The 24,495-nt window shown below is 42.6% G+C and overlaps 1 protein-coding gene across 1 annotated transcript; it reads left to right on the forward strand.

Moving 5' to 3' along the window:
• The first annotated feature begins 7,796 nt into the window (after window positions 1–7,796).
• On the forward strand, window positions 7,797–18,719 carry GJA1 (gap junction protein alpha 1). Its single transcript, XM_080998490.1, has 2 exons — window positions 7,797–8,090; window positions 15,304–18,719. Exon 2 carries the CDS (start codon window positions 15,320–15,322, stop codon window positions 16,466–16,468), a length of 1,149 nt encoding a protein of 382 aa, XP_080854616.1. The 5' UTR covers window positions 7,797–8,090; window positions 15,304–15,319; the 3' UTR covers window positions 16,469–18,719.
• Window positions 18,720–24,495: the final 5,776 nt, after the last annotated feature.

Consider the following 24,495-nt stretch of genomic DNA (forward strand, 5'->3'; position numbering starts at 1 on the left):
TGTACATGCAGCTGAGGGGAATCTGCCCAGATATGAGTGACAATGGCCTTTGGACTGCAGGCCATGTGACAACTCCATTTGCCTAATTAGTGAATTCTTTACATACTCTTTATTTTCCCAAGTCCACTGTTGGGCAATATCTTTATTAGGACTCACGAAAATGTCACAAAATAGTTTCCAGGCTTTTGAGCTTTCCAGAACTTTGGTTGTGAGCCTACAGAGTCTACGTGGGATGCTGGCTCCAGCAACCTTTCAGGAGAAGAGAGAAGATGTAACTCTTCTTCTGGGCATTTGAAGGGAAATTATTGTGATGCTTCTTGCTGTGTCTGCATTCTTACTTTATTTTTTAGGTATTAGGAAAATAATAATAATAATAATAATAATAATAATAATAATAATACACAAATTGGATTGGAGAAATGAGAGTGGAAAGGGGTAAATTATGCTGGATCTTGAATTCCTGAAGTTTGCCTTTAGGCACAGTGTGAAGATGGAGATTACAGACTGAATTCTGTCTTCATTATGTGCCTGCAGGGACTTAACATAGGTAGACTAATTCAGAGTAGAATCTCCATCTTCAGACTGAGTCAAAATGCAGACCTCAAAGCATCAAGAACCAGCCTTTTAAAACCAAAAGCCCTTCTTCTCCTGCTTTGTGCAACATCTCACCTGATAAAGAATTTTGGAGAACCCCAAAACCTTGTTTTGCAAAACATTTGGGAAGTCCCCAAAAAGCTGCTGACAACTGAGGGGTTGGGGGTTTCCATTATGGACCAACAAAGCTGCCTTTGCTCTTTATTTTCCTTCTCTCCCAGTTAATGGAAAATTAGAGCAGACTTGAGTTTCACAACTTAATTTGCATCTTGTGAGCAATTTCTTCAGCAGAAATGTTCACAGTGTGGGCCGAACTAAACCCACTTTCCTTACAGCCCTGGTTAATCTTATCAAAAGCAACTCAGAACAACCAGAATAATCTCTCTTCAGAATAATCTCTCTTCTTATCTGTGTGATGCAACCTCCAGCTTCAATTAGACTAGAGACAATGGCTTGGATCAGAACTTCCCTTTCTATTGCAGTTCCCTATGCACACACACAGAGAGAGAAAAGTTGATTCTTGAGGCATGGGTTGTGGTGTAGAGGGCTGCAGTCGGAAGAAGGAAGTTGTGGGGGAAAACTGGGGGAGGGCTGCTCATGCAACAGAATGTTTGGATCCAAGCAACTTTTGAACAGAAAAGTCCATCATCTTGTAAGCGAGGGGTTCCTTCCAGATGTTGCTAGCCGACAACTCCCAACATCTGTAATCTTTGGTCAGACTGCTGCTGGAGCTGATGGCAGTTGTAGTTCAAGAGGGCACCATGCTGGCTGCCCCTGCTGTAAGTCTTTTACTAATAAGAAAAACATCTGGTTTCTGCTTTCCTTGGGATTCCTCTCAGACCCATTTCCATGAATGTGTCTAACCTTTTTTTAAAAGGCCACTTGCACTAGCAAAAATTGCCACAACATGTGGCAATGAGTTCCACAAGTGTCACATACTATGAAGAGGTCCTTTATTTGTTCTGTCCAGAACTTAACCTGTCAAATATTTCATTGTGTGAGCCCAAGTTCAAGGGATATGAAGTATTTTTTTGGTTTGTGTTTGATGCTTTGTAGCACAAAGACCATCAGTATCGGTTGGCAGCACTATGTAGCTCTGAAAAATAGTGTTTGTGTTTAGATTAAGAACCAGAAAGCCCCCTATTACAGGTCAGATCTGAACTTTCCACTTACAGTACTTAGCATACTTTACCCTGGCATTTCTGTAATTTCCTGCTGAGCTCAGAAAGAGGAAGCAGGATTCTCAAAAATGACGTGTTTTTTTTTGTTATTCAATTAAGTTTTTCCATGGAATCCTGAAATGATGAATCCCAACATTATCTAAACATTATGATACAAAGTGCCAGGAAGCAGAAGGAAAGAGAAAGTCTTTCAGTTCATAAACAACAAACCTCATCAGCAAGTCAGGTGAAATGGCTGAATTTTTATATGCTGAAACCCAGTAGTGAAAAGGCTTTTTGTTAATTAGCTACATTGGAAACCAAATGTTGTTGAAAGACTAGGAGAAAAATATTAGAATAATTAAGCTCAGGCTCAACGTGTTACTTCAGGTAAATATAAATAAAAAGTGATAGTGAATTCATTAGGCTGACAAATTCTTAAGGTCCAATATTATATCTATGTCTGAAAATACTGGGGAAATGGATCAATATAAATGTTATGACAGCACGCCCACCCATGTTAAGTCCATGGCATCATATTCGACCAAACGCCTGGGTGAAGAAGACCATTTTAACCTGGTACCAAAAAGATATTGGTGTTTGTGCCAGGCAGTCTTCTGAGGAGAGCATTCCATATTTATACAGTGGAACCTCCATGTAATAAGAATAGGGGTTGCTCGTGCGTAAGTTGCCGCCACTCCTGGCTAGGTTGCCTGGTTAAACCTTTCCTGTCCGGACAGCCCTTCACTTCATGGCTGTCTCAGTCGCTAGCAGAATCCGCCAGTGGGCGTCTCTTAAACCTTTTCCAGCATAAAAGCTGTTTGACGCCAAGTCTCCTCCTACTCTCCCTGCACGGAAGTCTTCTGCGCAGGGAGGGTGTGGGTAGCGGAGGACCCGTGCTCTCCCCGCTGGTCTCCGGCGAGGAGTCCTGGAGCCCCCTCGCCGATTCCCCCATCTGCCCCCCTTTATCCCTGGTGTTACGCTGATTTCCTTCCCCAGCTGATGAGCTGCCTCTCTCCCTGCTGGGCCCTTCTCCAGCATCACTTGGGAGCCTAGCCTCCGCCTCTGGCTCCGATGTCAGTTCCCTGACACTCCATTTTCGATTGTCTCAGAAGCCGAACGTTTCAGAACCCAAACGCTGAAAACCTGGAAGTAATTGCTTCCGTTTTCGAACACGCCTCAGAAGTCAAATGGCTTCCAAGGCACGTTTCTCAATTTTCTCAATTGAGTTTGCTGACGGCCCATTGTGCCTTGGTTGTCGAATGGGAAGTCGAACGGTCTTCCGGAATGGATTACGTTCAACAACCAAGGCTCCACTGTAATTATGTATCTACTTTCTACCATCACTGGAATCCAATGTACCAAACATTGTATCAAAGTTTTAGATAGCAGTGTTGGACTGAAAGAAGCAGTTGAGTTTAGATTACCTACAGATAGCTTTTGAAGGGACTGAGAAGCATGCTCTATACTTCTGAGCTGTACTGGTTCCTGTCCTTTCAAATGAGGCAGCAATGCAACCAGTTGACTATATTTCTGACACTATATGGAGGAAAATTTATCTTTGGCTGCATGCACACCATAAACTTAAAGCATATTTCCACCCCAAAGGATCCTGGGAACTGCGAATTGCAGGTCCGTGAGAGATAAACTCCAGTTCCCAGAATTCGGGCCTGTGTGCCTTAAATGTCTATATAATGATACTTGCCTTCAACTTTTAATATCGTTTGAGACTAGCCAGCTATTTGTATTTATTCTGTTTTATTTGTTTATGATCCGATCAAGATTTATACAGTGGTACCTCGGGTTACATACGCTTCAGGTTACATACACTTCAGGTTACAGACTCCGCTAACCCATAAATATTACCTCGGGTTAAGAACTTTGCTTCAGGATAAGAACAGAAATTGTGCTCCGGATGCGCGGCGGCAGCAGGAGGCCCCATTAGCTAAAGTGGTGCTTCAGGTTAAGAACAGTTTCAGGTTAAGAACGGACCTCTGGAACGAATTAAGTACTTAACCCGAGGTACCACTGTATTGGAAACAGTGGATATGGATTTGGATTATATACTGCAGCTGGATAACACAGCATGCATGTAAGGCTTGAGAAACAAGTGGAAATGTGACTGCTTTTCACTTATACACCGACGCCTGTCTGTTATAAAGATTGTGCTATGATATCAAAAGGTTGCTAGCCCAGGACAAGCACCATCCGGGTGAGGGCCTTTGATGAACCTCCCGAAACCCAGCAGTGGAGCAAGAATCCTCAGCTGTCAAAATATAGAAATACAACGGAACAATAGTCTTACTGAACTATCCAAACAAGATGAGCTGCTGGAATATTTGTTATGCCTTCCAAGGAGTTGCCCAGCACTGAAGGGTAGGAACACAGTAGGAAGGAAGGACAAAAGACACTTCTAATTGGCCACAGCACATAGGATAGTCACGAATCTTCCAGCATTTAACACTTTCCATATCTGTGTCATCTGTAGGTTGGCCATGTGAAGCCGTATCACAGCAAGACGGTTCTAAAGTGTTTTCTAAGGAGGGAATTATTCTACAAGTGTTTATAAGGGACTGGTTCCAGTCCAAAAGCAGTTCTGCTCCAGGACAAAGAGAATTCTTGTTTTGTTTTGTTTCCAAACTGTCCTCAGAAATATGAATGTCCTCCTTTGTGTTTTGTCCCAAGAATTCTTGGTGGAAAACGACACTGCCCTTTCCTTGGACCCCTCACACAGAAAAACACTTCGGATTTCACCTCCTCACATTTTGATGTTGATTATTCACCGCCTTCTTTGAATATTTGCCAAGAAGTCATGCAGTGTTTAACATCTACATCTCAAATGGTGAGCACGATTTGATTTCAACTGGACGTACAATGATTTTTAATCCTTGACGGTTGATGTGCAAAGGTATTTTGATGTCCAAAAGTACTCAGTTTTCAAGTACTGAGATAAAGCTGCACATTCAGTGCTCAGATTCCAAATTTTACATTATAAATTTGAATAGCGAAATAGGAAGTGTTGCCAAAATATTTGCAAACATTTCTTTCAGCTTAAGCTGCAAGTCACTGTCCACCATGGCAAGAGTACAAGGTGTTTCTTCCTGCTGTAACTAACAATGGGAAGACCTATTCTTCCCATGCAAGGCTATGGGACTGAAAGTGATATGTATGTCACCTCAGTCATATGGACAGGCCAGTGGTAGCAGGCCCCAAACTGTGTTCTGGTTAATGTGAATGAGAAGGAAAGCAAATGAGAGTGTGATAACCAAATAAACAAATGTTTGTACTCAAGACTGTCAGCGACCCCCTTCTCAGAAGATTTTATCTGGAAAATGGACAATGAGTGAGGATTAAAGGTTATTAGGTCATGTGGGCCACTCTGCAAGTGAAGGAGCCTGACTAACTGGCTAAATTCACACATTTTTATAGGCAGACTTTAATTAAAAACTGAGCAAAAAGACTGAATATTTAAACTGCACAAAGGTGTGGCTTGTTTGCCTGATTGTTTGAATTTTTTACATTTATACCCTACCTTTCCTCCAAGGAGCTCAAGGTGGTCTACATAGCTTTCTTCCTCCCCAGTTTATCCTCACAGCAACCTTGTGAGGTTGGTTAAGCTGAGAGGCAGCGACTGGGCCAAGGTCAACCACTGAGCTTCAGGTCCTTTTCTGACACTAACCACTACATGATCCTATTAATGTCTATGTAGAAGTCATACACTCCAACACCTGGAAGCAAAAAAACCATCTTCCGGGATGCCATCTTCCTGTTTTTCCTTGCAAGAGAACAGTTGCCATTTTGGGTGCCATGATTTCGTGTGATTTTGCACCACAGTTTCCCCCCCCCCCCAAAAAATGCACATTTTGGGACACCTTGTGAAATCAAAGCCCCAAAATAGTGCTCTTTTAAGAGAAAAATCAGGGTGCAAAATTGTGCAAGATCACCACATCCAAAATGGTCACCATTCTCTCGTGAGAAAAAACAAGATGCCCCATTTTTTCCAGGAAACTTGTGGGGTATGAGAAGTTTAGGGTCGCCATATTTCAAAAACTAAAAACCAGGACACCTGAAAAGTTGTTGAGCTTCTTTTATGAAGACCCCAAAATTGTTGAGCTTTTTTTTAAAAAAACGCACACACATTTTTTCGATTAACTTGCCAAACATCCAGGACAAAGTGCCACATTGCGGAAATTCATTTCTGCCTTTGAAATTCCAGTAATGTCTAGACGTATGGCAGCGTTATGAGAAGTTGGCCCACTGAGTTAAACGAAGCTTACTTTCAGAAAAGTGTGTATATGATTGCCAGCTCAAAGCTTAAACAGGATTTGGACTGAAGGGGAAATCTACATTTTAATTTTTAACTCACACAAAGGCCAGACTTATGTAACCTATATACAAAATTTTACCCCTTTCAAAATTAGCTTTAGTCTAGGTTTCTACTGCAGTCAGGCAAAAGCTCTGCTGTAGGGGGATTAGCTTGTGGCCCTCCAGATGTTGCTGAACTTCAACTCTCATCAGTCCCAGCCAGCATGGCCAACAGTCAGTGATGATGGGAGCTGGGGTCTAGCAGCATCAGGAAGTCCCAGGGCCAGCTCTGCCATTAGGCAGCATGAGTCAGGTGCCTCAGCGAGGGGCAGGTCTGCAAGGGTGAGGTGCTGGCAGACAGGGCCGTGTGTGCTACCTGACCTGACCTGTGTCTCCCAAATTAGCCTGCTGTTCTGTTTCCATTGTTGAAGTAAGATTTCACAGCCTGGCTAGTCAGCTTTTTTATATGAAATAGGAGAGGGCACTCTCTTTTCTTCTGAGGTGTTCTGAGGGCAGGGCGGAGCCAGCCCAAGACCTACTGGATCCCAATCTACTGGATCAATGTCACTTCCATCAGACAATGAAATCAGGCCCAAAGCATGGATTCCTGAAGGATAACGTTATCAATGGCTACCAGCCATGATTGCTGAATGTAACATCTGAATGCTGCTTGTGGGCTTCCCAAAGGCACCTTGTTGGGTCACTGTGAGAGACAGGATACAGTACTTAATAGTACTGATCCCTGACCCAGCAGGGTTCTTTTTTTTCTTAGTAGCTGTTTTGTTCAATTTGTTTTTGTCCACCCATACCAATTTCCAGAGTCGAAAGGAAGATGAAAAAGCCATATTTAAACAAGACCAATCTGCTGCTCTGCACTTTAAAAAAAACACCAGGCAAATGGGTTGTGTTAACTGCTGTGGTGAATTTCTTCTTTGGGCTTGCCTCCCCTTTCTCAGTGTTTCCACATGATGCTTTTTTAGCATGGCTGTGGAATTGCGTGAGGAACCCCTTGCCTCGTTCACAGAGCAGCCTGCTGCCCTGTGCCAAGATGCCAATTTCCAACACTTTGCTGGTATTCCCTTTTTTTCCCCCTCACTCCGTTGGCAGAAGGTTTGTTTGTGCCACCCTGGAGTACTCTCTATGTACTGTATGCGAAGTTCACCGGACAATCCAGCAGAAAGGAGGCGAGAAGGAGACACAAAACTACAAGCTCTGACAGAATATGAGAGTTGGCACAGGGGGTGGAAAGAAGCCCATCTCTTTCTCCACACTTTGACTCCTTAAGAGCTGTGTGGGGAGTGAGCACCACCGTCTGATTGACCTGAAACGGTGCCAGTGCAGTTTAGGGAGGCAGTGCTTCTGCTACTAACACCCAGGCAGCTATCGGAAATTCCTGTAGGCCAGCTGCTGAAGGAATCCACTTCAACTCATCGCCACTGGTCTGCAGCAAATTCATGATGTAGACAAACCACGCACCTTGGGAGAGTTGTATTTCATACCGTAAATTAAACTGTGTCACTTCCCTACAGCAAGACGGCTCTGGATACCGTCCCAGTTCGGTCTCTTTCATGTATCCCACCCCCCTTTCTTTGCAAGTTTGTGCTTACTCAGCCACTTTGATGCTCTCTCCTTTCCCCTCTCTCTCCCCACTTTGCCCCCACCCCATACTGTCTACAGCTTCTGTCTTCTCTCCTCCTTTCCTCCTCCCCATTCCTTGGCAGCCCCACCTCTTATGCTTTCACCCCTCCTTTTCTCCTCCTCCCTCACAGTTAGTGGCTTGAAAACTTTTTAAAAGCTCTTGCAGCGCTTCAAGTTAGGATGAAAAAGGGGTTTTTGTTTTGTTCTGTTTTTTAAATGAGTTCTCAGCACTTTTCTTTCAGGAAAGGGGGGAGGAAAGGACGTCACAAGACAAAAGAGCAGGGGACTTTTAAAGTTTAAATAGGCAGGTTGGGTGCCTGAAGAAGTTTCTTCCTTTTGAGTTTTAACCCTCTGAGGAACTTTGTTTGACTTTCTTCACTGCTGACAAGCAAGGTAAGGATGGGAAAGGGTTTGGGTTTGAGCGTGGTTTTTTAACTTCAAGTTAGTTCCAAGCAAATCTTTTCAGAGGACTGTGAATACCTCAGACTTTAAAGAAATGAATATTTTAAGTGCAAGAGTTTTATTACTCTTCTTAAAAAAAAAAAAATCCTGTTACAGCTGCAAGGACTCCTCTGGGTGTCCCTCTCTGGGGGCACATTTTAAATGTACCAGAATTTTATCAGAGAAATGTACTTGAGGAGAGATATCATTTATTTCAGTTGATTTAGGTGCTTCCTTTTCACACTGTAACATTTTATTTGCCAGGTTTTTCCATCTCGTTTACCAAGGGAGCCTGTTTTATTGTACCTCACCGCATATAACAAAAGAAATTCTTTCTCTGGAGAGAGCATCCAACTTTGGGGCACAGTAATCACACCACAACAGTATTGTGATCTCTCAGTTGCTTTGAAAGGGTCACCAAGTTAAGGCAGTTAGATCCTACCTCAAGTATTTCCAAGTACCCCCTCTCAACACACGCGTACACACATTTCACTTTCATATGGAAATCATGGCTTGTCTTTAATAGTTCATACAATGCAAGGTCCTTAATTAGGGGCTTTGTTCAAATGCTGCATGGGCTTCTGTTAACTCGTAACGGGATGTCTTTCAGGCGGCCTTTGCTTATTTCCTCCTTATTTTCTATTTTGAACAATTGAGCTAAAAATTGAGGGGATTTCAAGGGAATCTGTACAGTTAGTGTTCAACCCCAGATGTGGACTGTGTGGAAGGGATCTTATATCACCGCAGGCTGGCAATGCTTGCGAAACCTTTTGGTTACTCTAGACTGAAATTGCGTATTACCAAAGTCTTTCAGAGAATATGGTCTCTGTCTGCATCAAGCTACATTCCTTGCAACCTCTTATGAAAACCATAGTGTAGGATTGGAAAGGAAAGAGTCTTGGCATCTACCCTGAAGCTGGTTTTTTTCCTTTTGAAGGTATAGCAGGGCGGCTCTCAGAGTCCCTGCTATGAGTAAGCTTCTTGTCAGGAAAGGAAGAACTAATTCAAGGCAACAAAAGTGGATTTTTAACATCACTTTCCCTCCCTTTCAACTTTCGCACACTTTTATGCCCAGTTTCACCTCTCCGATCAGGTTCTGCTGTCGTATACATTGCTAGTCCTTCAATCTGGTGCATTGTGTTTTAGAAGCAGAAGAATGTTCACAGAGAGATTTGTTAACGCCAACAAGGTCAACCAACAGAGGAACATGTCTCTGTGATTTCAGAAATCTGTTTGTTTCTCAGGGAGGAAGGAGCTGGGGGGGGGGCGGGAGAGAGAAGGAGCTGACCTGCCTTGAGCTTCCATTCAGCCATATTAACATCTGGAGTTTTGAAGCCTCCAGACTTTGAAACTGTTTACAGTAATGTTTGCTGGAGGTTTGGGGGGGGGGGTTGGCCGTGTTCAAAGCTAAACATTGGCGCTGAGCCATGATACCTAACTAGAATACAAATGGGAGAAGGATGAACAGGCAGAATTTGAAAGGGTCAAGGGGAGATGATGGGAAAAAATCTGAGATTTTAAGAATAATGCACTCTGTACCAACCATGATAAAGCAGCAATCATTAGCAATTATTGTTCAGCACTTTTAAGCGTGCAAAAGAACTGTACTGTTCATCCTTTCAGAGAAGCTCTATGAAGTGGGATGCTTCCCATTTTACATGAGGGGGTGGAAAGTGAGCCTTACGGAAAAGCAATCTTAGAGAGTGGTTAACTGAGCAAAGAAGCAAAGGGGCCTATGTATCTTTGCTCAGAATTTATTTCAGGGAGATGTGCAGCACAATCCTCCTGTATTTAATGGGTCTTCCTTGGTGAGTGTCTTGCTGCTATAACTTTGCAGTAGAAATGAGCTCAGAATTGCAGTCTGACTCCCCATATCCTACACAGTCAGTCCCATAGAGTCAAGTGGTTTACTCAGAGTTACTACTGCTTAAAGATGCACGCACTCAAACAGATGCCAATCAAGTAAACGCAGAGCTCCATCCAGCAGACAATGGCTCTCCTATCTGGCCTGAAAAACAAGCTGTTTTTCAAGGAAATGCTCTTTGGGGTTGAGTAGAAAGGCACTTGCATGGATGACATCTGTTCACCACCAAGTAATATTTCTGAGTAAACATGCTTAGATTGGGCTTAGCTTAGCTAAGCATGCTTAGATTGGGCTATCTGATATGTTGTTTGCAGGCATTTTTATGAATGATTACAGGGCTTCCTTAGCTGTTGACCTCAGTACCACAGTTGAAACTCCTCATGCTGCTTTTGCTCCTTGCATTTGACTCTCCCTGCATCTAACAAAGGAGCTTGGCGCCTTATGCCTTAATCTTCAAGGTGTTAGCTGGACTCCCTGTTGATCTCATGCTTTGGTAAAAGTGTGGAAAAAAACCTTGCTCTCAGTTATTGGACAGACCTTGGAGATTCAACTTTGGGACTAAGGAAGGGGAAGAGCCTTATTGTCCCATTTCTCTGCATACTGATTTTGGTCCCAAATGTAGTCCCTTTAGTGATTGATTGCATTTCTTTTTATCTCACCTTGATCCAAAGAGATCAGGAGGTATGCAAGGTTCCTTATCTCCCATTGAATATTCACAACAACCTTGATGGGTAGTTCAGGCTGACAGAAGGTGACTGGCCCAAGGACACCCAGTGTTCTTTGTAGTTCAAATGGGATTTGAACCTGAGTCTGTGCAGCCCAAGCACACTGCTGTAACCACTGCAGCCCACTGCCTCTGTAGTGAAATCCTACACATTTAAGACCCTTAGTGTCTCAGCTGGAGCTGGGTTTGTAGCCTTGTTGGACAGTAGGAAAGGCATTTTGGGTCCTTAGATATTTTTTTTAAAAAAACCCAACAACTGTAGATCTAGGCAAAATGTCTTTTCCGGCTTGCATGTGAAATTTTCTGCTATTTTTCTCTGCTCACCAGATCTCATTTTCCATATCCAGCCTGGTCCTCATTGGTAAATCACTACCCATATCTTTTCTTAAATAGTTCTCATGCAATTTCTGACCCTCTCTTTATTGTGTCCTGGTTACTCTTTGGAAATGCCTACATCTCACATGCTTGTACTCTGTTAGAATTCCAACAGGTAGCTGGCTGAAAGCACAAGTAGTCCCAGTTTTTTCTGTAGGATTTTATGTGAACCAAAGAACTAGCCATCCAACTGCAATATGCGCACATGCTCCCCACCACAATCCCACAGGACCATGACAAATCCTTCCTTCTGACCTTCTGACATTATGCTCAGTCATCATCCTAGAACACTGAAAATGTCTTCTGTGCCCTGGAAAACATGAGCCATAAGTTATGGCACACGGCACAGCTTACTTTCCCAATTGTGGTTTGCAGATCAAATTTTTCCTGCATATGGTCACTTAAACGCTAACCAAGTAGTGCTGCCATTATTTTATTCCTATGACATGCTCTTTTTCTGAAAAGACACTAAGGACAGGCCCCTTTTAAGATTGGATCTACTGTTCTGGCACCTCTGATCGCTACTCGTTATTTGTATGGGTTGCTTCAGACGTGATGGTCCCACACAGCCAGCAGAATGTACAGTTCTTTCCCTGTTTGGCTGGTGGAACAACATCAGTGCCTCTGAAGGAGGAAAATAAGCAGAGATGTTGCACAAGCAGTGGATACACATCCACAGCGTGTGCATAACTTCCCTCCATGAGTTCCCCGGGGGATGTAATAATCCTGCGCCACCAGCCAAGTGAAGTGGCTGGTTGTTCGGGATCACCCCATGCAAAGCTTGCCTTGAGCTGGTCTCCGGAAGTCTCTGTGTGTCTGACAGGGAGCGATGCAGAGCTAGTGCTGACTCTGTGGAACTCACATCTGGTCTGGCGGAGCGAGAGCCGGATTGCGGCACAGGGAAAGGCACCTTGCATTTTCCACAGATACTTCCCAAGGACTGAGCCAGCAGCGCAGCAGCCTTCTGTATGCAGAAATAGAATGCAGTAGAAATCCGGCCGAAATCTTCTTGTCATCACTGGGCACAACACTGCAAACCACTGCAGACAAAACTGGGATTCCACCTGCCCAAACTATACGTTGCCAAATCATTAGTTGGTTTTTCAGCGATTGGTTCCTGAATTGTAGCCACATTTATTTGGAAATATCGAAGTTCAATTGGTTATTCTGCTAACTTTTCCCAATCAAATGACTTCAAAAGATCAATAATCCTGTTAATGTTTACAGTGGTACCTCAGGTTAAGAACTTAATTCGTTCTGGAGGTCTGTTCTTAACCTGAAACTGTTCTTAACCTGAAGCACCACTTTGGCTTATGGGGCCTCCTGCTGCCGCTGCGCCGCCGGAGCACAATTTCTGTTCTCATCCTGAAGCAAAGTTCTTAACCTGAGGTAATATTTTTGGGTTAGCAGAGTCTGTAACCTGAAGCGTATGTAACCCGAGGTACCACTGTACTGAGAAGTCCCATTCAGTTCAATGCTGCTTATGCCCTTGTAAGTGTGTATAGGACTTGGAGATCTATCCTGAATTGACGGAGACCAAATTGGATTTTCTATTTCTCCTGGACCTGCCCTACCATTAGGCAGAATGAGGTAGCTGTCATAGGCAGTTGATTTTGGTGTCCTGAAAAGACAGCAATTTGATAGTTACTGAGGGTTGTGCTCAACTAACTTTTACTCAGAGTAGAACCATTGACATTAATGAACCAAAGTTAGCCATGGTCATTAAGTTTTACTCTGGGTAAAAGTTCCTAAAATATAACCCCAGATTTATTGTTACTGTATTTTTACTGACATGGAGGAGGAAAGGTGCTTGTGGGATTTTCTGACTGTGATCTCAGACTAATTTTTATGTACTTCAACTTGAGCCAGAAGGAAATGGCACCATTTGATGCTCTGACTCAGGCAGCAGAATGTCTTGGGCTGGCCCTGCAAGTCTGCCATGCAAATATAAAACCTTCATGGGCTAGGGAGTGTTGGCTTTCTTCCACTTTCAATCCTGCATTGTTAATATTCGAACATGGAACAAGTGACTTGCAAGAAATTAAGATGCTTTTGAAAGTCATGCTTAAAAACCATTTATGCTGCAGTGTGTTGCTACATAAGTGATTAAGTCAGGGTGTGACAAGTATAAAGCATGATTTTATGCCAGCACTGCAGGAACAGCATGTTAGGAACATAGCTAACATCATAGGTGGGCCAACCTAAACATTTAGGATCAGGGTTTGATATTTATTTACATTCAGTCCTCAGTGGGGATTATAATATGAAAGCTAAGGTGGATATTATTCCAAGAGTTACTTCCATGGTGTATTCACCATGGCCTTTCCTCACAATTATCACATGCCATCTGCAGGATCAAAGGCAGCGTTGCTCCCATGTCCCACTTGTGGAGCTTCCTAGAGGCATCTGGTTGGCCACTTTGGGGAACAGGATGCTGGCCTTTGATCTGATCCAGCAGAGTTCTTCTTGTGTTACCCAGGACTTGTGCTCAGGATCAAACCATTCAATGCAAACCATTCAATCCCATGCATGTTGACTGAAAAATGCCACCCTGTGTTCAACAGAGCACATTTCCCAACAAGTATGCTGTGAATTGCAGAGTTCGTTCATTAGTTGCTAAATCAAAATAGTGTCACTCAAAAATTAAATAAACTAAAGATCTACACTAATGTCATGGCTTTTCACTGTGCAGTGCAACTTCTGAGTCGCCTCCTCTCCACATATGTACCCCACGCCCTCCTAAAGCTGCCCAGGAGAGTTGAGGGAAACCCCAGAGCAGATCTAGGAGGTGTAGAGGGAGAGGAGAGGGTGGGGAAGTCATATTGTGCAGCTAAAAGTTGTTGCGTTAGAGTAACTGTTTAGTTGTTGGATACCATTCTAATTTCCCCCAAAGGGGGATAGGATTCCTTGTCTCTTTAAAACTGTATCTCTTTAGAATCTTCTGATGAGCTACTAGCAGAGCTTTAGGGATATTTGCAGTGAATAGTTTTGTTGAAAAATATTTGTGTTTTTAGTAATTCACCCAAGGAATGCTTCCTCCTGAAGTAAATACAGTATAGCCTAGAGAAAAAATCAAACTTCATTTTGACTACTAAAACAAACTTTAAAATTATTGATAATTTGAAAAGAAATATTGCTGACATAAGAGTTAAACAGCTAAGACTTGGAATATATCTTCCCATATTAATTGGCCACAGAGGAATGTTATTAAAAACAAATAATCCAAAACTTTCTAGCAATAATGCTTCTTTTGTTTTCAGTCATACTTTCAATCTGAAATAACACTATGCTGTGAAAAAAACAAAACACCATTAAGCCTGGAGGGAAGTCTGATAATGGCATATTTTAACATCGGCACCAAGCTAGTTAATGAAATCAAGAAGTTATTACTTGACAGTGTAATGGCTCTCTCTCGGATAGAATGAAGAAAAAGGAAGCCTTTCAAATACAAGCTTCATAACTTTCTATTTAAACACTTGTGGCTTGCAAATCTACTTTGCATTCATAGTCACCCCACGCAACCAGGATGACCTACATGTTAAAGCTCCCGCAAATGGTTTCTGCCTCTTGATGAAACCCTTCATGCACAAAACAATGCTACGCAGGGGCAAAATTCCAACATTCACCACAATGTAATGTCACCAATCACTTGTTTTGGGGAATGATATCAGGCACCTTGTCTCTCCCTCTCTTCATGAGTTATGAACACTGTCAAGCTGACAGCACCAGCCACCTGTCCCAGCAGAGAAATCAGTGTGGAATTATGTCCACAAATCCCACTGTTGTATGTTAGGTGCTCAGGACAGCGGCTACAGTCTTAATGACCCACAAACATCTGTTGGGTACATGATCAGTCTTTGGGATGGTAAACTTAGTGGTGAAGCACATGCATGGTATGCAGAAGGTCACAGATCCCATCTCTTTCTTGATCTAGAGTATGAAAAGAAATAAACTACATAAACAAATGTGAAATTGCTGAGACCCAGTTAAGAATGCTCAGAACTAGAATTATGGGCGCTTAGAACTAGACTCATATTTATGAAAGTGGTAGATTTTCTAGTCTGTGTTTTAGCTCTACTTGCTACCATATCTCTTGCAATCCATGATTCAGGTGTGACAAACTCATGCATCTCCCTTTAAGAGAACACTATTTTGACTGTACAGCACGCAATACTTGAGCAATTTTTGTTGTTTCTCTGTAGGTAGCAGGCAGTGAAGATGGGTGACTGGAGTGCTCTGGGAAGGCTCCTTGACAAAGTCCAAGCCTATTCCACCGCAGGAGGAAAGGTGTGGCTTTCTGTCCTTTTCATTTTCCGAATCTTGCTGCTGGGGACAGCTGTGGAGTCTGCTTGGGGAGACGAGCAGTCAGCATTCCGGTGTAACACCCAGCAGCCTGGTTGCGAAAACGTCTGCTACGACAAGTCATTTCCCATCTCCCATGTGCGCTTCTGGGTCCTGCAGTTCATTTTTGTGTCCGTGCCAACCCTCATGTACTTGGCACACGTATTTTACGTGATGCGGAAGGAAGAGAAGCTCAACAGGAGAGAAGAAGAGCTCAAGGTTGTTCAAAGCGAAGGGGTCAACGTAGACCTCCACCTCAAACAAATTGAAATCAAGAAATTCAAGTATGGGATTGAAGAGCATGGCAAAGTCAAGATGCGCGGGGGGCTGCTTCGCACCTACATCATCAGCATCATCTTCAAATCTTTCTTTGAGGTCGCATTCGTGCTCATACAGTGGTACATCTATGGGTTCACCCTGCACGCCATCTACACGTGTGAGAGATATCCATGCCCACACAAGGTGGATTGCTTCCTCTCCCGACCCACGGAGAAAACCATCTTCATCATCTTCATGCTGGTGGTGTCTATCGTCTCCCTTAGCTTGAACATCATTGAGATTTTCTACGTCACCCTCAAGAGCATCAAGGATCGCATGAAGACAAAAAGCAACCCTTTCTCTCCCAACAGTGGCATGAGCCCCTCCAAGGAATGTGGATCCCCAAAATACGCCTACTTCAATGGCTGCTCCTCTCCAACTGCCCCCTTGTCGCCCATGTCTCCGCCAGGATACAAGCTGGTTACTGGAGACAGGAACAATTCGTCCTCCTGCCGTAACTACAATAAGCAAGCCAGCGAACAGAACTGGGCAAATTACAGCGCTGAGCAGAACAGGATCGGACAGGCTGGGAGCACCATTTCCAATTCACATGCCCAGCCCTTTGAATTCCCTGATGATCCTGAGAACACGAAAAAAATGGGCTCTGGGCATGAGCTACAACCTCTCAAGGTGGTAGACCAACGGCCTCCAAGCAGAGCTAGCAGTCGAGCCAGCAGCAGACCTCGACCTGATGATCTGGAGATCTAACCCTCTGTAGCAACAGTAATACTTAACACAACTATGATATGAAATGCATTAGAAGATGCACATGTGGTGTTCATGCAGTTCCATTGGAGGTGGTACTTTAACAATCTCAGCCTGGAGATTTTAACAAACAAAAAACATTGGGATTTTTTTTTAAGTGGGAAGCTGGGGTGATTTGGAGACATACAGCACATGTTGGTATTTAAAGTAGTCAGTTTTTAAAATTTTAAATGCTAATTTTAATTTTTTTTAAACTTAGTCAACATTACAGTAGCTGGGTTTGGGTTTGTTTTGTTTTGTTTTGTTTTAGAAAAGGTTATAAAATGCCTGGATATGTGTGTGTATAATATGCTGATTTTTCTAAAGAGTTTTGTTTTTGTTATACTAAAAACAAAAGTTAAATCTGAGAAAATTCTTTTGGTCAGGATGAAATGGAGATGGTATTCTTTTATTGAATAACTGGCAGTCTTAAGTCAGATTTTGATCATTTTCCTATAAAGAACATTCCATTGTTAATGTGCACTTTGAAGGAAAATTTCCTGGTATAAACTTGTCTGTGTCTATACATTCAATCATTTAATTCCTTGGAATCAATCCATCAATCAATCAATCTACATTTCAGTTAAGGCCCACCCACTATGCTTTGCCCAGTTGTTCCCAGGGTTTCAGACAGAACAATCTAATTGATAGGGTAGGTTGGAAGCCCTGGTCTGCACCATCATTGCTTGTTAACTTACAATCACAAGCACCTGCCACCCATTCCCAGGTGTGAAATGTAAAGCTGGACACTGAAGCCATTTTTATTTGTTTAATTTGTGTTTGTTTAATCCTGTCTGCTGTCAGCAAACCAATTTATGACAGAATTCTATTAACGTAAATGAGATGTGAATGGTGAAGATGGAATCCCAGCAACTAGACTGTGGTTAAAATTGATGGGAACACTTCCACTAAGTTCAACAGCATTTGGGGTTAGGTCTAGTCACTGCCCCACCAACCCTTTCCAGAGCCCTGATATGCACATATCCAGTTAAATTACAACTGCTATTTAATAGAGAGATCTGTGCATACATCGGAACCCTTATATCTGTGTTTACTTCTGTGTTGTTTTTAAAGACAAGGGTGCCGGGAGTCGATGAACTCTCAAACTAATATGCACACAAAAATTCTTAAGCATTTTGGGATATTATGGGTCACTATGATGTTTACATTAAATAATTTCAGCAGTTCAAACAAGTCAAATGTTAGTTTTACGAATCTTAATATTATTCCCATGTATCCTGTAGTGGATAATTTACCATTTTTACAAAATACGAATGCCATCTTAAGAACCAAGCCCTGACAACCTTTGAAAAACTTCCACTTGCATTCCAAATAGAAGCATTGCTTGAATTGTGAGTAGAACACCGAAAGTCACATGCTTCAGAAGTTCTCGATTATTTTGCTTCATAAAAGAAATTAAGGAAGAAGAAACCTGCTAGGTTACTGAGTCCATTTCTCTGACTTGTTTTAACTTATGCTTGAATAACAGAGATGATAGTACTGGGGGTGGGGAGGGGGAGGGGGAGTGTTAGCCTGCCAATAATGTGAGAGACTTGGGTACAATTTACACATCCATGTAAATCACACAGTAACTGCAGTTACCACATGATAATTTAGGGTTACGCATCATAGATCCCATCATTGATGGAACAAAGGAATGTGAAAGAAAGCACTTGATAACTGCAACCTCAGTGGATTGTGTGAATGGACCCTTATACAAACGGCTTTGAGCTGTACTAATAATATGATGCCTACATCTGTTTTTATAGAAACAAGCATATCTTGCTTGTCATTCACTTACAAATCAGTTTAACTATAACATGGTTCAGTTCAATTTTCATAGTTCATTCCTTCTCAGTGACAGCTTTGATATTTGCACATAATTTTTTTTTGTTTGGGGTGTAAGTGAGGCTGAAAGAGTACAATTCTAATTTATTTGAAATATATGCTAAGGAAATATATCAGTTTTTATTTTCTTTTTCAACCGCAGTGCCTTATACTTCAACACAGTTCCACAAGGAACATAGCCTTGGTTTCATTGTGTACCAGTACAGAGTTTTGGGTTAATATGCTAGGTTTTTACTAAGTTGTGTGACATTCCATGTTAAAACCATTGCCAAGCTCATTGATTGCATGTATGCCGCCATAGTTCATCAAATCACCTTGTCTGGAGAGCAAACCTTAGTCAATAAAGTTTAATTTAGTATAAATAAAATTGCCAATAGTCATTTGTGTGTGTGTGTGTATAACTTGAAATTAGGTATTAAAAAGGCAGCGTAGCCTGCAGTTTTCATCACAGAGGTATCTCCCATGCTGTAGAGGCAGGGGAGAAAACAGCTCTGTTTGCCAATGTCTTACCAGTGCTCCTTGCTTGCTGGTCTCTACCTGCTTCAGCAACCAGCTCCCCTTCCCTAACTGTAGAGAAGCAAACCAGGACTATGAATTTCTGCCTGTTTCAAAAGGCATTGGCTTTTAGTGTAACTGAGCAGCAAGTGTGTTTTCTCCACATGGCCTGTCCTGCATCCCCTAAGACAGTCTGCTGATCTGCAGCATAGGATACTATCCTGCCACAAGCCTTGAAGTAAGATTCCTCTGCCAATCCCATCCGCTTCTGCATGTGGAACGGGAGGGGGTGGCATCAGACTGGGCATCAGTGGCTGTTCAGGTTGGGCACTGGCAGAGGGCCCCATGGGCTCCAAGCTGCCCCTCACCGGCCTGACATGGCTGTGTTGCCACCTAACAACCTCTGGGTGACCATTTCAGCAGTGGGTGGACAGAGCTGCTGCTTTTGAATGGGAACTAAGGTTGGCTCCTGTCTGCAGTGGCTGTCTACCAACTTAATTTACCCAAAATGCACAAGCTCAGCTGCTGCTGCATAGCAACAGATAATTTTTTAACAAAACCATACCTCATTGGGAGAGTGGGTATATGGGTGTTGGGGGGGGGCAGGATGAGTAGCTTCAGGCCAAAGGGGGCCCCTGATGCCTGGCCTTGGATGCCATCTGATTCTTCACTTCAGGCAGCAAATGGTCTTGGGCCAGTCCAAGCTGTTGATATCAGCTTCATGGCAATTCATAGAGCTCTATGTACCAACTTGGATCTTAGGTTCTGCATTCTGCCAATTCCCTTTCATCCTCATAGAAGCACAGTGTCCCCTGCCCAGCACAGCCAAGCCTCACAGGATTTGGGGAGAAGCCTTCAGTTACTGATGGGCACATTCTTTTATTCCCATTCCAGGAAAAGTTTGGTGGAGCAAGCTTTTCTATTCAGGTGTCCACTACCAAACATTCTGCTTTTGAAATCCATTTTGGATTATAAAACGCCCAGCTCCTCCTTGAAGCTTATCATACACCTTCAGGTTCAAGTCTGGCAATTCCAGAAGTTTCTCCCATGCACAGGTCTCCTCTGTGATCGGTCACCACACAGCACAGGACACCTCTGTACATGTCAGGTTGTGTCTACTGTGATGAAGAAGTTTCTAGAACTGAAAGAGAACTGTGAAGTTCCAGGCTGTTCTCTTGTCTGTTTTTAGTATGGTTCCACCTGACAAAAATGACAAATTCACCTGTGGCAAAATTTCAACACTTTTCTAATGTAGGTTGATCTTACCTTGTGTAGCGCTCCTAGGGATTAGATTTGAATGAATGTGTGTGTGAGAGAGTAAGTTATGAAACACAAAACAAAAGCAAGCTAAGAGTCTGGTGCATCATTTAAAAATTGCCCCTTTATGCCAAGAACTCAGGATTCTAGTCAGCTTCAGAATTATACTTTGTTAAGATTAATGTGTGTCTTTACTGTTCCTTCTGCCACTCCTGCGTTCCACACATCAGAATATGCCTGGAGTCCTCTTCCTGACATATTGCAAAATGTTTCACCTGAAGGGGAAGGCACTGATTTTTTTGGCTCTTCAGAACACTTCAGAGCAATGATAATTATTGTGTCATGCAAAAATAATTGCATCCTATGATGTATTTTTATCATTTCAACTTTAGCCAGATACATATGTGCAATCTAAAATCCTCACTCAGGGACAACTTGTATTTCAGGAGTAGGGAGTTGTTGTTTTTTGTAAGACATTTCTACTTTTGAAAAATAATGTGGGCATGAACCGTCCTTTAAAGTGCAGATTGTGCCCACTGCCTGAAGATTTACGGTCTTACCGAAGAAAACAAAAGAGAGTAAAAGGGAAGGAGAATCAACAGTAGAAAGCCATGGTGAACAGTTGCCCAAGCAGACCACATAAGAACATAACAAGAAGCATTGCAGCATCAGGCCAAAGGTGTATCTGGTCTAGCATCCTCTTCTCACAGTGGCCAACCAGATGCCTATGGGAAGCCTGCAAGCTGCTCCCAGGTAAAACAGCACTCTCCTCTGTTTCTGGTTCCAGCAAACTGGTATTCAGAGGCGTACAACCTCTGACAGTGGAAGTGGAACACAGCCATCAAGGTTTATAGCAATGGATAGCCTTATCATCCATGAATGTATCTAATCCCCCTTTAAAGCCATCCAAACTGGTGGCCATCACGATATCTTGAAGGAGCAAATTCTTTAGCTTAACAATGGCCAGCTGAAAAGTCTCTCTTGCCTTTTGTCTGCTGTAGAGTGGCTGCTGGCAAATGCTGGAGTCCAAGACAGAAAGGACTTGATGGTTCTTGGGCCAGGCAGGCTATGGGAAAGCTTGTTTTTTGTCTAGCTTCCTCTGCTAAGCCACATAATTGACTATCAAATAGAGGCTTAATTTGCAAATTGTCATTGACAACAGGGTTATGGGGTTTTTTGGGGGGGTGACGGGGTGTTATTTACTGGATTTCCCCCTGAAAGGAAAATCTGGATTGAATGGGGTGGGGAATATGGACTGTAATTGTGATGCCATCATCATTATATGATGCACAAACTTTGCATGCATGAAGAGTACTAATCCCACAACAATACTCTGCTAGAAGCACCCACAATCTGAGAGGGAAGGGACTAGTGGAGGTTGGCTTTTCTCCTTCCTTCTCCTCAACTGCAGAATATCTTCATGTGTGTAAACTCCATTTACACACAGAGGGCTCTGGAGCCTTCCTCAAACACAGAAATAATTATCCTGTCTGGGAAACAAAATGTTTCATGTCGCCATGGGCTGATCTCACTTTACCTTTTGTTTCTGACAGATGCTCAGATACGGAATGCTTATTAAATTGCAGTGCAGTGAAGAGAATGTGGCTGTCCCTTTAAAAATGCTCAAACCTGGGACTCGGCTACCTTCCTTACTGCCGTTTCTGAGGTTTTTTTAAAGGAGCATACAGCAGATTACGCTTGTTTTTTCCGTGTTCATAAAACACAGTGAGGTGCCTTTATAGTATGAAAGGTAAATTGACCCTATTTGTTGGGAAAGAGAAACTCTTTTTGACATTATTGCCTCACTTGTGCTGGGAGGACCAGAAGAAAGGAGCCCTGTGTGCGAAATCCTTGCTCTTGGAATGATGCCACAGCCTATATAAGCTGCCCTAACTTGCCTGCAGATTAGCCTTCTTTGCTGCAGTCTCCAGATCAGGGGACTGCAAGGTTAAGTTCTGAACAACTGTTCTATTGCCCTTATGATCCACTTTTCTCCTTAGTAGCCAACGCAATAGCTTACTATGCTTTTTTCATGCCTAGTTTCTGTTTCCCTTGACAGCTGGTGAAAATTCTTTTCTCTGGTGAATTTCTGAAAGGATCTGCCATAAAGTTTGTAAACTGAACGAAAATGACACTTTTGAGTGCCGTTTATCTCCTAGTTCCTCATGAAATGCATTGACAAAGATGACAGGCACATCAGGTCTTAAGTACTTAGAGCTTTAAATATATTATTTGCCTCGCACACAGTGGTTTAAGCAGACACTGTTCTGAAAAAAACATGGAACCCACCTTCCTTACTTGGAATCAGCAAGTAAACCAAACAAAATGTGTTATTTTGCACCCAACAAAAATATGTTACAACTACAATCCTGTTCATACATACCTGAGAGTAAGCCTCATTGAAGTGAAAGTGGCTTCCTTCTGAGTAGACATGCATACGATTGCATTAGGCATTATAGCCTCAGGAATAATGATAGCCATCACTTTAATTGTCATAATTTATTCCTTTATCTTTCTATTAAAATGCTTGAGGCGCTTAGAATAATTAAAGTGAGAACATTGCGAGATAAAACCACAAGATAAAAGATAAAGAGAGAAGAGCAAGTGTTTAAAGAAATCCTCCAATAAACAGAGGTTTAAAAAATGTTTGGCAAGAGAAAGGTCTGCTGGAAAAGAAAAGCCTTTGCAAAGTGGTGGTGGTGGGAAGCCATCAGGGAGGGCTCAGGGCTGAGGCTCCCTCAGACCAGAGTTCCACAATTTTGGGCCTGGCTACTGAGAAGGCCACCACCTTCATCTCAACCAGATCTCATTAGTAAAGATTGAAGTGGAGCCTCACCATCAAATCTTACTATGTAGGCTGGATCATATGGAAGAAGATATCCTGGTCCTAACCTAAGCACTTGGAACTGGACCCAGAAAGGAACGGGAATCCAGTGAAGCTATTTCAGAAAAGGAGTCACCTATGTGAGAAAGTGTGGATTAAGTACCAGGCTAGTATATCCACAAACGGAGGCCTGAAGACAATCTATAGAAACATATTCAAGCTATGAAACATATCCAAAATAAAAGTACTTGCTTACATTTTTTTTTTAAGTCTTAGGCCCCACCTGAGCATACACAATTTATGCATATTTAACTTGTGTGCATATTTGCCTGGCAATTTTTTAAAAAACAATTTAAAAGGGGTGGAAAGCTAGTGGTTCTCTGGGGAAAGACTTTGGCACTCCCACCAACTATTGCACCCAATGTGTTTTGACGATACATGATTTTGGCTTTATGTACTGTCCCCCAGAATGTAACCCTTGGGTAAGAGAGTCACATGCATACATTTCTCAGAGCGGTTTAATAACCAATTCCTCTTCCTAGGGAACTCTGGGAACTGTAGCTCTGTGTGGGGAACAGTGGTCTGATAAAAACTCTCAGCAGCCTTAAAAACTACACTTCCCATGATTCATTTGGACAGCACAGTTTTCTGTGCTTTCTTTCAGGTGTGTGGAAGCGTCAGGGACACCCGCACTTCCAAGCAAGAGAAAGCAAGAGAACTTATAGACTTACTAGCTTAACATGAGTAATGTTCTTCTGTTAACTCTGTTCAATCCTGCTGTGGCCCATTACAGAAGCTACATTATATGGGTCCCTCTCCTCCTACCCCCACTTCTCTTCCTCTTCAGTGTATGGAAAAGGAAGAAAGAAAATACTGTCCGTGGTTATTAGAAAAATAACAATTCGGGGCCCCTACAAAATGCCAGGCCTAGCTGAAACAATAATTTTCAGTTTCTGCTTTAGCCTGAACCACAGAGTTTGCTTTATTCTAAAGACTAGTTCAATTCAGAGCTGAAGCGGCTCTGGAATCACTCAATTCAGCTGTTTAAATAACAACGCCATTTACTATGGCTGTTCACAAATAATTGCTGCAGTCAATAAGTACAACAGTTTGAACTCTTGGTGATACAATGTCAGGTTTCAGCACTCGTTTCCCCAGTTTTAGTTTGTGTGTTATAAACTCTCAACCCTGTTTCCACATTTATGGTTGCCCAAAGAAATCCAGTTCTCTACAAGTGTCATGTGCTTTGAAGAATTTCCTCACAGCTGTCTGAAACTCAGCTAAGAATCAAGTAGCAATTTGCTTAATATGTATGAGTAGAAACATGTTTCTTTAGCTCCTGTAAATTATAGGGTCTGTTTCCAATGTAATCATTCCCCATTGACTTTAGTCTTTTTCTCCCCAATGCTTCATACTGGAAATGTGCCCCACAATCCTTTGCATCAGCATATTTGAACAGCACAATCCTATGCATTTTTTACCCTGAAATAAGTTCTACTGTCTCAGTGGGGCTTACTCTCCAGTCTCCTCCTCACAAAAACCTCCCTGGACCCAGAAGTGTTAGGCA

The sequence above is a fragment of the Podarcis pityusensis genome, assembly GCF_964106645.2.
Source record: "Podarcis pityusensis genome assembly, chromosome: 3".
Classification (NCBI taxonomy): Eukaryota; Metazoa; Chordata; class Lepidosauria; order Squamata; family Lacertidae; genus Podarcis; species Podarcis pityusensis.